Source organism: Symphodus melops, assembly GCF_947650265.1.
Source record: "Symphodus melops genome assembly, chromosome: 14".
Lineage (NCBI taxonomy): Eukaryota > Metazoa > Chordata > Actinopteri > Labriformes > Labridae > Symphodus > Symphodus melops.
Window position 1 is genome coordinate 15,233,672 of NC_136704.1, and position 13,993 is coordinate 15,247,664.

Here is a 13,993-nt window from a genome sequence, read left to right on the forward strand (position 1 = left end):
CTAATGAGCTGGAAGTATGAACAAAAGCAGATGGCTTTATGAGTCAGACAATAAGGCACTCATAATTGAATGTATTTCATGCGTTTCCATTTAAACACTCGAGCCATTTTTCTTCTTGCTGAATCTCAATGTAAAATCCATTATCAAAGGCACTGAAGAGCTGCCATCACAGCGAATCAGCTGGATTTCAATGAGACTTTTCAGAGCTTGGAATAACTCATCATGCCTGAAAGAGAGATAAAGTACAGTCCCGATAAGCGCCTGATGACTGTTTGTTTGGGGTAGAGCTGCTATGATTAATCGCTGAAGCTATTGCTGGTCGAAAGGAAAATTGATTGGCAACTATTTTAATAATCGACTCACTTTTTTCAAGTCATTTTTGATGCAGAAATATCACTCAATGGTCCCAGCCTCTCAAATGGTACATTTGGCCACTTGCATGTTAACAAAGAGATGTGGGGTTTGGGGATTTTATGTTTAACAAAAACGTCATTTTTGAGATTTGAGGATTTTTGGTGAGATTTTTTTCAAGATTTAGTATACTGATTGGTACTGTAAAAAAAAAAAAATTATATAGTGTGTGATTTCTACAATATACTACAAGGTATTTATGTGCAACAAGGGTTAGAGTGAAATGGCATTTTTCCTATTGTGTAATTTTGTAAGGTGAAGGCTAATTAAGTGGGTTTTTTACAGATTACTTTAGTTTAATGTAATATTTTAAGCGCATTGTTAATGTAGCGTATAGCTCCTTATAGGCTTAGTTTACCTTTTTTTCTGGACAGTTGTGGTTAAAAAGGAAAAAGAAGTCTTAATGCTCAACTTTCTCGATGAAAATAAAGTTGCAGCACACAAACTGTAAACAAAGAGTGAGAATGTGACTTACACACAGCATAAACGTGACAGCAGCTGTCAACCATCCCACACTTTGACAACATCTTTTGCACAGTGCACTGAGGGGAAACTTGGCCGCTTTTTCCTGCTGCTCTAATCTGTTTTTTCCTCTTGAAAAGCTCACAGCAGGACGGCTGTCTACGGAGCAATTAAAGCCTCTTTCTTAATCCAGACGCCCCCGAAACAACTGGAACCACTCTTCCTTCTCTTCTTCTTCCTCCTCCTCCTCCGCCTCCTCCTCCTCAGCGTTATAGCCTACAGCAAGTGCAACACTACTCACCCCCAGTTTCTTACTCCGTATCCTCACGTATCCCTGTTTGACTATGTCGTTGAAGTTGGAAGCCATGGTGACGTGAAGCGGGTCGCTCCCAGCCCGAGGGGTTAAAAATTTAACAAAGTAACCTCTTCTTTCCGGCGTGGAAATATTTCACTTGGTTGTCGGTCGGTGTGACATCCAGCGGCAGGAGAGCGAGCCGTGGGCAACCTGCTCCTGTGTCAGCGCTCAGGCTGCCCGGCTTCAGCGGCGCGGTCCATCCGGGAGAGGAGGGAGATACCATTCGTCAGCTGATTCATTGAGCACGAGAGGAGCGAGCAGAGCAGAGGCGCGCTTCCTGGACCACACCATCCCTGAAACCGGGAGGGGGGCTGGTGGAGTAACAGCCGGAGGATGGGAGGGGGGTATCTTGTGAAGTGGGGGAGTCTGAATTCTACTCTGAAGCAAACTCGTCACAAAAAAATTCTGTCGCATAAAATGTTTTCTCCATTTGAGATTTTTGTTGATGAATGTGCTCAGTCATAACATCGTGGTTAGACCTTTTGAATACTTAAGACAGGCCGCTTTAATAACAGACTTTAGCCCTAAAATATCACAGTTTTCACCTGGTCACTGCTTTCATTTAATTATTAGCCCTCAGGGCCCCCTTACTGACCTGGGGCCCCAAACAGTTGCCTGCCTTGTCCGTTGACAATCAGTACCTTTTGAAACGAGGATGTTCTCATGATTTTCATGGCAAACATATTGTTTACATAATTTCTCCTTGTCAGCAAATTTCTTGTTGCCAGTTTAACCTGCAAATGTTGATTACTCCTGATGTCGGAAGTTGGAAATTCTGACTTGCCAGTAGCCCAAGCCCTTCTACCTGCTATTAGCCTATAGTTCTCATTCTGCAAAAAAACACAACACTTCTTTTCAAATAACAAGAAACTCCTTAAAAGGGACCTATCTGATAGCAATCATTCTCATTTTATTGCTGAGAGTGAAATGTATTATTCCTATGAAAACCTAAGATTGTCCGCCATCAAAGACAATGAGAGATTAATTAGTGGGATGTCTGGGACTTAAAAAAAAGAAAAAAGAAAAAACAAGACAAATAATCAATAATCACTTAATTTTCTGACGACAGCAAAATAAAAGTGCCCTCTCCAATAATGCTGATATTGGTAACTACTGTATAATTAATAACATGAAGGCGATAGCCCTGTGTAAATGTTAGTCTCGGACTCCAACAGACTCTATCCCCACTGAGTCAACTTTTTGGGTTTCAGCCAGCAGTTGGATTCAATTCTTTGGATAGCCCATTTTTTTTTTGAATAGGAGAAATTAGAATTGCAACAAAACCAAGATGATTAGAAGGAACACCTCGATCAAATATCTTTCTATTCGTTTTATTGTTATATTTGATCACTTTTGTTCACGTTTTGAGCTTAAAAACAATCAGATAAATCAAGCAACAAATAAATATTGGCTCTTGAGGTCATTCATCCTTTTGATCTCTAAAATCCTTTATAAGCAAGCGCTTACGGTCAAGATCAAGACCCCCTCCTAACATTTTCCGATAAGAGAACTTGCTCAGTGAATTTTGATATGTTTGAAATGTAATGCAGCTATTCATATTCTGGACTCCTCATCTTCCCCCAACAACATGTTCAAAGAAAATATGCAAATGTAGAACAGAGCTTAGTGTTCAGACTAATTTGGAACACACTTTGTACCTTGCCTTTTGGTTATTACCTGTCTGAGTATGAATATCATTTCCATATTTTTCTTACCACACAGCGCACTAATAAGGAAATTCAATTGGCGGTGTGTGTGAACGCCATGTTTTGTCATTGTTAGCCAGCCTTGAATTGATGTTGTTTGATTTGTTGAATAATAAAACCAGATCGTCCAGCTCCCTGTTAAAGGATCAAATAAATTGCATACAACAAAGCAAAGCATACAGCCCACAGCTTGCACATTGTAGGGAAGGTGCTGCAGATTGGCAATCAAAACAGCTCTGAAAATAAAAGCACAGAAACAAAAAATGTGATCCTGCCAAAGCTATAATCCTGATCGGGATGTAGTGAGAGGCGTAGCTTGGGTTTTTGCAAATCGCAGAGGGTGAAATCTGTGGTATTAGGTAACAGATGGCTCAGGTGTATTGATATGAGGGGGCTGCCATTACTTAGGTTGATTAAAATCTAGAAAAGAGGAATCACTTATGTAAGAGAGTTATATATAAACCATGTGATATAGTGATGATCAATTCTTTTGTTTGACAATCCTAATTCTCACACTAAGAAACCACAATATGATCTCATTGGGATGGAAAAGTAAACCTTAAAAATATTGTCGCGCAGTCATTTCTATTGCTTGTAATTTATTTATTTGTCGTTTTTCTCTGAAATAAAATGTCCTCTGCAGACACAGTGAAGGAGGGGGGCTTTGTTCAGTGGGAATTGATTGCTGCCACTTTGAAAAGTGCTTTTCTGTCAAGTGTCAGCTTTTGAGTCCAGAGGTAAAACTCAATGTCTGTATTTTCTGTCGTGTTCATCACATCCACGAGGGCGCACAAAGCATCAAGCTGCCATCCTTCCAACAAACAGCTTGACTCTGATATTCTTCATGTCTCCCTGGAAGTGTCCTCAAATTTCAGACTTGTCAAAGTTGTTTTGTCTTTCTAATCCTCTTTGTACAACATGGCGCCGTTCCATTCCCACAGCCTTGTCTTTTCTGTCTAAGAAAACAATGCTGACAGCAACAATGTCTCTTTCACTGAACTGAATATTGGGCTCTGCATTGCTGGATGGAATCGTCCTAGTTTTGAGGGAAGTACTAACCTGCTGTTAAACAAGACCAACAACCAGGTTGGACTTTGAGGTAGAGAGGAAGCTTAGTGAGTGGGCAGACCACCACATTTGAACATATGGCCCTGACATACATGAATGAGTGCCAGCAGGGTCAAATGTGTTGAGAGTCACTTGAAAGCAGACAGACTTTCATCAAGGTCACATGTAAAGCAGCCAGTATCTGGTGAGCGGTCGAAAAAAAGATGAAGCTCTGTATCACTATTCTTAGGCTCTAATCAACGTACTTTGAGGTTCACCAAGCCAATTTGTTCTGTGTTACAGACCAATCATTTGTCAGAGGGAAATAAATCACAACATGAGATTCATTTTTGTCAAAATTTAAAAGCTGTATTCTGTAGCTATATTTTACAATGGAGTATTAAGTTTACATAAAATTAATAAAAACATCTGAAATTTAAAGATTAAAGTCGTAATTTTACTAGAAAAAGGTAAATTTACAAGAAGAAAATCTTAACAGGTTGTGATATAAATTGGAAGTCGTAAATCTTCTAGATTGATGTAAATTAAAAAAGTAATGCTGTTAATATCCAAGATAACAGTTGTAGTTTTACACGATTAGAGTTATTGAGATTAAAGAGAGATTTTTTGATCCAGTAGATTTGCACACATCCAACTGCTCTCATCTCATGTTCGTATGAAGGAATTATCAGTTAGAACGCACCTTTTAGTGCAAGCAGTGGACAAAATTGTCCTCTGCTGTGGGCTGCATTGTTGTGGTAGCAGGCTAATGATGCACACTTTTGGTAAATTTTCCAAAGTATCACAAAAGACAATGCTTTTCATGGGCAATTTAAAAATTCCTTTAATAGAGAGAGTTCTATTATTTATGACCACTGTTTGAATGATTGACAATCAGTGTCCCATTGCAAATATGAGTCTGGTACATGTTTTGTGCAGGTGTACATTTCTGACTTTGTTCTTGAACATTTAAAAATTTAAACTCATATAATTAATTCTTTCATTTCTCAATTTTAGGCTGATTGGAACAATTTTAGTTTGATTTGCGCTCTCATCTCTGTGTTAAATACTGATCTTACTTATTGTACTATGATAGCATTGAGTGCCAAGAATTTAAGCGTGGTATGGATTCAACTAGTAGTATAACTTTTCTGATAGTTTTCTAAATGTCTAAGTACTCAAGCAATCAAAAGTGTTTATACAACTGAATAGCCCGCCGAGAATTACTGTTAAATCCCATTTGAACATGCAATATTTACACCCCTATGACGTTTCACCTTCAATCTCAAGAGCAGTCTGCAGAGGTCTTCTGAAAGTCCCCCCCCCCCTGCAGCAGAGACCTTTTGAGAGGTGAAATGAAGTTCATGTAGCTATATTTATTTACCTGATCACTGTGATAAACATCAACAGAGTTCCTCCAAAAGTACCTATTCCCCCGGAGAAAATTCCTGCAGTGGTAATGTAGCTTTTGATGATAAACAGAAAAGATTAAGCTGCTTTCAGAAAACCTGCTACCTCCATTAAAGTATGTAAGAAGCACCCTGGATTTGTTGTTAAAGTCACTGGATAAAAAGTAATCTTGACGTGGTGTTTTGATGGTCTGGTGAAATATTAAAATAGCTTTCATTAAGTTCCTGTTTTTGCTATTTGCCGAACGTTCACAAGCACAGCTAAATAATTAACACCTTCTTAAACAGATAAGCAGGGGTGGTGAGTGGTAGAGTGGTGGGAGTGAGAGGGAGAAATACATCTCCACTGTAGTTGTTTGCCAGGCAAGCATTTTTACACGTGGGCGGAGGATAGAAAATAGAGATCACACAGGCAGAATTATGGTAATGTTGTGCTCCGGGTTCCTGTACTCAAGCTTTTTTACAGCAACCCGTATCAGCCTGATATGTTAATAGGCACAATGGGATTTGGGTTTGATTAAATGTCAATGCCTGGAGGGGAAAAAAGGGCGGCGTTGGAAAAGTAAGGGGGGGTAAAAAAAAAAAAAAAAAATTCTCAGAATAAGAGATGCAGGCTGTTGTAGACCTCAGTGGGTCCTTGGCTATCCAAGGAGGCTATTGGTTTGTCACAAAATACAGGACAGCGAAGGTTGTGTGCGGTCCCGGAGGATCAGGCCATGACATGTTTGTGATTTACTCCATAACAGAAGTAGAAGTGGTTGGAGGGCTTCTTCGTCCTTCTCTGGAAGGTGAGAGTGAGCGGTTCAAGAGGGTCTTTTTCTTCAATCATGGATGAGAATGGAAGTGGTGCAGGTGCACCTTTTGCCAGGGTTTCTCATTTTACTGAATTTAACAAAAATAATATCAGAGGAGTTAATAATGAGATTGAATAGACCTTTACGTGAAGTAATCTACTAGAGCCCTCTACCTTGATTGGACTAATATTAAATTCTGGCAATATCTAAAAAGTAGATAAAGTGTACATTTAAAGCCAGAGAAGATTTATTATGGTAATTGTTAATGAGCACATGAGTCACTTAAACAACCTTAGAAGTTCACTGTAGGTGCGCTAATGATCATTATGGTAATAGGGGAGGATGAATGGTAGGCTAAGTAAAGTGTTTGAGGGAGGAAAAACTGCAGACAGAGGAGGGTGAATCCGAGGGGAAAAGTACAAAAATAGGAAGGGGAGAGGCAAAAGCACACTGAATAGAAAAGAGAAGGATCATTCTCTGGGAAAGGCTATACCTCCTGCTGGTTTGACCCAGTCTTTGTGTCCTAAATTGGGGTCCATCTAGTGTCACGGTGAGGCTGAACCCTCAGCTAGATCTCTGGAGACTTGAGCTGTTCTGCTGCTGTAGCACTTCTGATACAAAACATCCTGGGGAGGCTGAATCCACAGTTCATCACATTGAGCTCCTCGTGGGAGAAAGAAGAGTAAAATAGGTGCCACCATCTACTACCGCATGAGTGATGAGACACTTTCTTTCTTCTTTTTTTTCTTCATCCTTTTTCTCTTTCATGCCGTGCAGCTTATTTAAAGAGCAGAGAGGCGGAATTCATCAGTAATGGCCGGTCTTGGATCACTGACCAGGCCCTTCATGTGACCATCTCATTCATTTTAAACATCTTTCACATGGAGACGCTTGATTAAGTAGATCCCTCTCATGAGATTTTTTAAAATGTATTATTCAGATGTCATATCAATATTGACCAATAAAATAAGTTAGTTGTTGTAAACAGACTTTTGTAGATGGCCTTGATCTTTTATAACTCTTTTAGCTGCTGTAATAAGATAGAAGAGATTCACGCTAAATGACAGCACAGCAGGACAGATGCTAAATGTCAAGATGGTCTAATCCTGACTCTACAAAGCCATGGCCCCAACCCGCCCCGCAAAAACCCTCCTGATCCTCAAGCCCTTTAAACATTGAGTAATTATAAATTCTCAATCAAAACATGTAGTGCTGCGTCTGTGTTAGTTATCACAGCCAACAAGGGGAAAAAAAGAATGGAGACAGATGAGCGGGACTATCATGTATGCCCTGTAGAGGGCAATATTGTCTACTGTGTCAGGAGGTTTTACTTTGAAATGATTTAAGTATTTTCATTTCTGCTGTATGAAAATGATATATCTGATCTTGTTGAAAGTGTATGGTTAAAATTTAAATTTGTTTGGCTGCAGAAAAAAAGTCAGTGTTTTTTTTTTTTTTGTCTCAGCCATTTAAAATCCACAAAAGTTGCATTACCCTGAATATAAACTAAATGCATGTGGTTTGATGTTGGTGGGTCAACATCTTAATTTAATTCATTTAATATGACTTAATATGATTTTGTGATCAGGTGCATTTTCATGTATTTCTTTGCAAGCCGTGTGTTTTCTGTCACTCAGTATGAAAACAGCTTTAACAAGCATGAGCAGTGTTGCAGAGGGCCAAATGTGGCTTAAGCTGCACCTTAAGAGCTGTAGGTTATTGGCTTTCCTTATTTAATCTGACAGATTTAATATAAAACAGGTTAACCTTGTGCTGTTTTTTTTTTTTTTTTCAATGGTTGTGTCTTGTGGGCCCTTCTTCGAGGATTGGCAGGAGCACATGACTCCTGTGCTCACCATCCAGGTTCGGGACAAAGCTACTCTTTTACATCCAGGGCCCTGCTTCACAACGACTCATGTGTGAGCATGGAAAAAGCGTGGAAATCAAACCTCCTCTGTAAATACATGAAAGGTCAGAGATGACGTCAGCGTCAGGGGACAGCCCTCCGCCATGATTTTGCGGCCCATCGTTGGCGCCTGATTCCTTGCAGCTCTTAATATTTTTGCACTCTGTGCCCCTGGACCATGATCCCAATATACAGTAAATACACGAGTCAGTTTCTGTCATTGGATTGTGTTTGGTGGATCGCCCACTGCCCATAAGTCTCTCTACTGTGAAAGTGTTGCAGGCAGCTACAAAAAGTTTCATTTTGCTGACTCGTGCTTAAACTTAAAAACAAACTTATTCAGGGGCTCCCTTTGATGTGCCTTACTATGAAATAGGTTTTTTTTTTACTTTTTCATGCTGTGCTCTTCTTCGATCACTCTAGCCATCTACAGTAGTTAATGACCTTGCTTTCTTTTTGCTTGTGTAATGACTGACTGCAAATAAGTGTGTGGCCATCTTCCATGCATGACCCTATTAAAAGGTTCAGATTGTGTGTACTTCCTCAGATTGCTTCTTGCTGCCCTGTCAGGCAACTCATTCTCTGTTCCAGATCTTTCTCACTGTTTATTGTCCTTCCTTTTGCAAACAAGTGTTTGATTTACACACAGACACTCAGATATCAGCTTCTTTGAAACTCAACCCCTTTCCTCTATTATCCATGGCTTTGTGCGTGAAGAGTTTTTTTGTTTTTGTTATTATTAATGCAATCTCTACTGACCCACAACTGGATGTTTGACAGAAAACCTCCCCAGAGATCACTTGCAGGATTCAAATCTAGTCCAGGCCAGGAGACTCACATGATTTGGTTATAAGTGTCCAGATGATGTGGTCGTGTCATTGTTTATCCTGAGGGAACACATCTAACAGCAGTGCAGTCTGGGAGGCAGCCAGCTTCTCCTTGGAGAGGTATACACAGCGTTCCTTATTCCACAGTGCTTGTTTTAGGAAAGGCTTTTACATGTGGCCCTTGTCTGCATCCAGAGCATTAAACTGCCTCACTGACACCTATTTATACAGTAACAAATGTCAGTGTTAGTGTCTGATGTGAGCAAATTGTTGACATTAAATCATCTCAGATTTGTAGTTCTCTACCAATAGAGCATTTAAAAAAAGTGGCTGTCATCCATCCTGCTGTGAATGGAGTAAGATGAATGTTTACTCTGTTCATAAAAAGATGGGAGGAAGAAGATATTAACATGTGAATATGTAGATGCACAGTGTTCTGTTCTAAATGATCTGTAAGAAGTAACTTGCTCTTGATGTGTTCTTTTTTTATGATCACTTAAGTGTATAACAGAGAAATAATGTTGCAGAAAAAGATTTTTTTGTAAAGAAAAGAAGTAGAAGCCTGTGCTCTTCAATAGAATCACTTCTTTGTGTCTCACTGTCAAAGTATTTGATATGTTAAAGCTGACTGCAATCAACCTGCGGTGCAACACATTGTCAGCGTCTGAGATGTTGACAAAGTGTAACTGCATGGCACTATTCTGTTCTTGCACCAACGAGGATCACATTACAGAGTCTACCACCTTACAAAAAACCGTTCACCTACACTGTAGCTAACAAGTGGTTTGACAGTATTAGGTTACGCTGCTCACACCTGTCTCATTTTGCTTTTGCACTTTTAGAAAGTGGAACATGTTGGATTTTCTTTTTCTTTTTTTTTTTGTTGCTTTGAGGTAGAGTCTTTGAAGCTATACTCTCCATCTTTACAGGCAAGAGAAAACATGCAGAAAAAAACCCTTAATAACTCTTCAGTTATCCTTGTTTGAAAAATGTAAATATATATGTTCATCTGACTGAATATACCTATTACAAGGTTCTGAGAAACTATTTCATTGTCTGCTTTAAGTTGAGTGGATGGCTGAGTCAGTCACATGAAAGCTTGTTGGTAATGAATGGTTATTATAAATCAAATGTTCTCAGATTGGTCAGTGGCTTGTTTTAAAAGCACCAATGCCTGAAATAACTCAATAATTACATGAGTCATATGGCCACTCAGGAAAAGCTTGTTTTTTCTACACCAAAGTACCCACTCCATCTTTTTTTTTTTTGCAAAAACAAATTCACAGTGTGGCTATGTACATGTAATATTTTTGGATCATGAGCGAAAAAAAAAAAAAGAACTCCCTGTCAAATTTTATGTTTAGTTCACCTGCCAAAGTAAAGGTTTTACAAGAAGGGGCACAGTCATTACCACTGGCAGCCATTGCTTTTCACCTTGGTGTTGACGGCTTCCCCTGAATGCATTACAGCGATCTGATTCCCATCCAAACGTGTTGGGATATGACATAGCAAATAAACAGGTGAGTAAATGAAAAAAAATACAATTAATCTCAAACAACCTCTCTCTTTTTCGCTCCCTCAGGTGTGTACGATCTCTTTGACACAGCCTGCCAGTCTGCTGCCACACTGTGCCACATTTAGCTCTGCAAGAAGCAGCAGACTGCAGCCGAGCAGAGCATAGTGAGGAGGTTATTAATGGCCTTCCTTATTTTAAACGACAGTCTGAAAACTCTGGTGGCTACATGCAGACCCCTGCTAGTTGCAAGCTTGTCTCTCATCCCATCTGTCTTCACGGCACTCAGTCTCCTTGGTTTTAATGGGCCGGTGGCTGTCGCTCCGTCAGTTTGCTCCTATTTGCAGCCTCGTCTGTCTTGAAGGCAAACAACAATCTATCAAAATCACTGATGTCTTGAACCTCTTTTTTTTTAAATTATTTGAAGTTGTGCAGCTGATTTTATTTTACTAGAAAGTGTCAAACAATGTTTCAAACTTCTCCTGCAAACTTCATATCATGACACTTCAGTTAAGCAATGTTTTCTTTGAACTCTAAAAGTCAGGACAAGATCAGACATTCTGCAGAAGGTATCCCGATGTCAGGAGCATGAAGGTGACGCAGAATCAGAACTTCACGCTGTTTTCTCTCACCTTCAGGTTATCACTCTGCCCTTTTCTTCTGTCCCCACCTCCTTCCCTTTCTCGCTCTCCATCTCGTCTTCCATGCCTTTCGTTCTTTAGAGCCCGCGAACACAACCTCCATCCCCACACCCCGCTGTGAGTTTTGACACCTGTCTGATGTATGCCTCTCTTTTCTTCTTACAGAAGCAGGTAGCACATGGACAGCCTATCAAGTACTCCACACCCCCCTTTCTCTTGCAGAGAATAGCCAGTCACATATATTAGGGTGTAATCTGACAAGGGTTTGAACATGCGAGTGCTTGCAGGAATATGTGGATTTGAACACATATTTGCCAAACATTTGCTAACCCTCACACAACAGCTAACGACTGCTCTCATTAAGTTACAGTGTAGTACTGAGTTACACAGGAAGTAACTGATTATATCTTCTGCCACACAGTAATGTTATCTTTCAGCCATTTTCTAGATAATGGTAATATTCGTTGTTAAGTGGCTGTAGTCTCACCTTGGCTGTTATCAAATATGTTGCTTTAACTTCAAAACTATATTTACTTATGGAACATGCTGTTAGAGGGGGTCTTTATAGCCCAAGCAACTCTCCCCTTTTTCCATGTGTATGCACTGTTGTCCAATTAATGCACACCGCAACTTGATATTTACCCGAGGGTTTTGTGCTTCTGTGTCTTGCAGGTTCCAGTGAGCCAACGTTGGGAAGCTCCTGCTTACATTATATCCCCTTCCTTGGCCAATCCAGTTGCAGCAGATGTCTCCTGACGACTATGGATCTGTTTGATTTTTCTGCCTTTCAAAAGGTCATTTCTCCTTGACATCAGAGCTTTCTCATGGTGAATTTCAGTTTGGTCTAAAAAAATAATTACATTACAAAGAATACAGTCTAAACCTTTTCGTTTTTAAATTGTCAAGAGAAAACGGGCTGTGAGCTGGGGCCACATGCATGAAAAAAAAGAACAGTTCACATGAAGAACCTATTTCTTAAAATATATTTTATGAGGGTCACTGTCTGTATTCTGTAATCTGTATGACACAGGTCCAGTGGATGTATGGTCATCCAATCATATAAGATTTAGTAGGACTTGTCAGGGGAATAACACAGAGTGGCAGCTTGAGTCACAAATGATTGCAGCCTTCCAGACATCATAACACCACCGGACATGAATATGGTGGAGTCCATTAGGGATTGGTCATTTTGCACTAATGCTGCTCTGAAACAAATGAGGAGTGACGCTCCTTCTCCCTGCTGACAGACCCAAAGGGGGATCACAAAGACCTTCAGAATCAAACCAAACCTTTCTTCTTGCCAATATGGATGTGGGGAGGGTGGCATATCCTGAGAGAATTTAACATCTCTAGTGCAGGTTTCTCTTTCAAATGGAGTTATAGATTTGGAACTGTGGGGGATCAGCCTTCCTTCAAGCCACAAAACCATTTCAGTGACTCCCGGAGATACTTTGATGTTTGGTGTTTAAGCTCTGCATGCTTATCTCCTGGGTAAGAATGTATGTGGAATGACTTATTGCCAAAAATGTTTCCGAACAGTCAGCTCTAACAGAAAGGTATTATAACTTATTTCAGTAAGTCAGTATTTGATCATTTTAAGATCTGTTATGTGAAATTAAGTTCATTTAAGAGCTTTCTGTTAACATTTTGTGTTGAAGTCTGCAACTGTGAAAATATGATTTCAGATTTAACTTCACTTTGCTGAAGTTCAAAAGGGCTGCAAGGTGGTGCAGTGGTAAGCGCTGATGCCTCACAGCGAGGAGGTTCCTGGTTCAGATCCCCTTCAAACAGGAGTCTCTCCGTATAAGGTTTGCATGTTCTACCTGTACATGCGTAGGTTCTCTTTGGGCACACCGGCCTCCTCCCACAGTCCAAAGATAGGCCTGTAAGCATGGCTGCTTATCTGTCTCTGTATGTCAGCCCTGTGATTGACTGGCAAACAGTCCACGGTGTACCCCCCTCTTGCCCAATGACAGCTGAGATCAGCTCCACCCCCGCCATGACCCTGAACGGGAAAAGAGGTATTGATAAAGGATGGATTCAGTTCAAGGGATTTAAGGTTCTGTTTAAGGCTGGGGTTTATGATGTGTCAAAGCCTTGAACATGTCCCTTTTCACAAAAAAACATTTCGATAAAACGTTACTTTGCTGCTTACAGCTGTAAACTTTTCTTGACGGCTCCAAACAAATGACATTATTGCATTATTATTATTGATTTAGTCATACATTTACCAAACATCATACACCTGATCCCAGTACAAAAACGAAACTTGTCATGTGGGTATAGCAAGGGGTTGTGGCTAAATGACTCAATGGTGCCCCCTTAAAATGTTGAAAAAGGCCTCTCAATACAAGTTTTTTAGTCCGACATGCATGGCAATTTTTGTTTGTTAACCATGTCAAGACCTACAAAAAAACCTCTTACACTTATAGTCAAAACATTACAGGAAGTCCGCCATATTTTTTTGAATGCAAGAGCAATGTCTCAAATTCCCGTTTCACACGTTTCTTATTTGAACGAACTTGTCTGAGGGGTTCAGTCGATCATCACAAACTCAGTGTCGATTTGTTCCAGACATGTTGAAGCTCTCAGCTTGTGCTCTGCACGTTATTTCTTTAAAGGGCATGGCCATGGTGTACCATCAAACTTTGATGTCTTGTCCCACCACTTTTAGAAGTGTTATCTTTAGTTGTTTAAACTCAAAATTACTATTCAGATTTACTCATGCACTTAAGTTCACTCAAAGTGTTATCTTCAGTTGTTTAAACTCAATACAATTTTCATAGTTAAAGATTAGATATTGAATCCATTTAAATAAAATCTCAATTATAATATATCCGTATAATATGTAATTAATATGACCTGATGCAAAGATGTCTTAGAAAAACAATATGAAAAAGAGCACATTGAATTCATGATGGC

General features: G+C 39.8%; 1 protein-coding gene and 1 long non-coding RNA gene across 2 annotated transcripts in view; one reads left to right on the top strand and one right to left on the bottom strand.

Moving 5' to 3' along the window:
• dok6 (docking protein 6) overlaps positions 1-1,416 on the bottom strand; it is a 52,047-nt gene extending 50,631 nt beyond the window's left edge. The window contains exon 1 of the mRNA XM_079361675.1: positions 1,175-1,416. Coding sequence (XP_079217801.1) covers positions 1,175-1,240 — 66 coding nt within the window. The 5' untranslated portion in view covers positions 1,241-1,416. The remainder of the gene's footprint in view (positions 1-1,174) is intronic.
• LOC306835242 overlaps positions 1-13,993 on the top strand; it is a 37,024-nt gene that overhangs the window by 19,972 nt on the left and 3,059 nt on the right. Inside the window, exons 2-3 of the long non-coding RNA XR_013780596.1 lie at positions 11,153-11,188; positions 11,744-11,865. This is a non-coding gene — a long non-coding RNA (uncharacterized lncRNA). The remainder of the gene's footprint in view (positions 1-11,152; positions 11,189-11,743; positions 11,866-13,993) is intronic.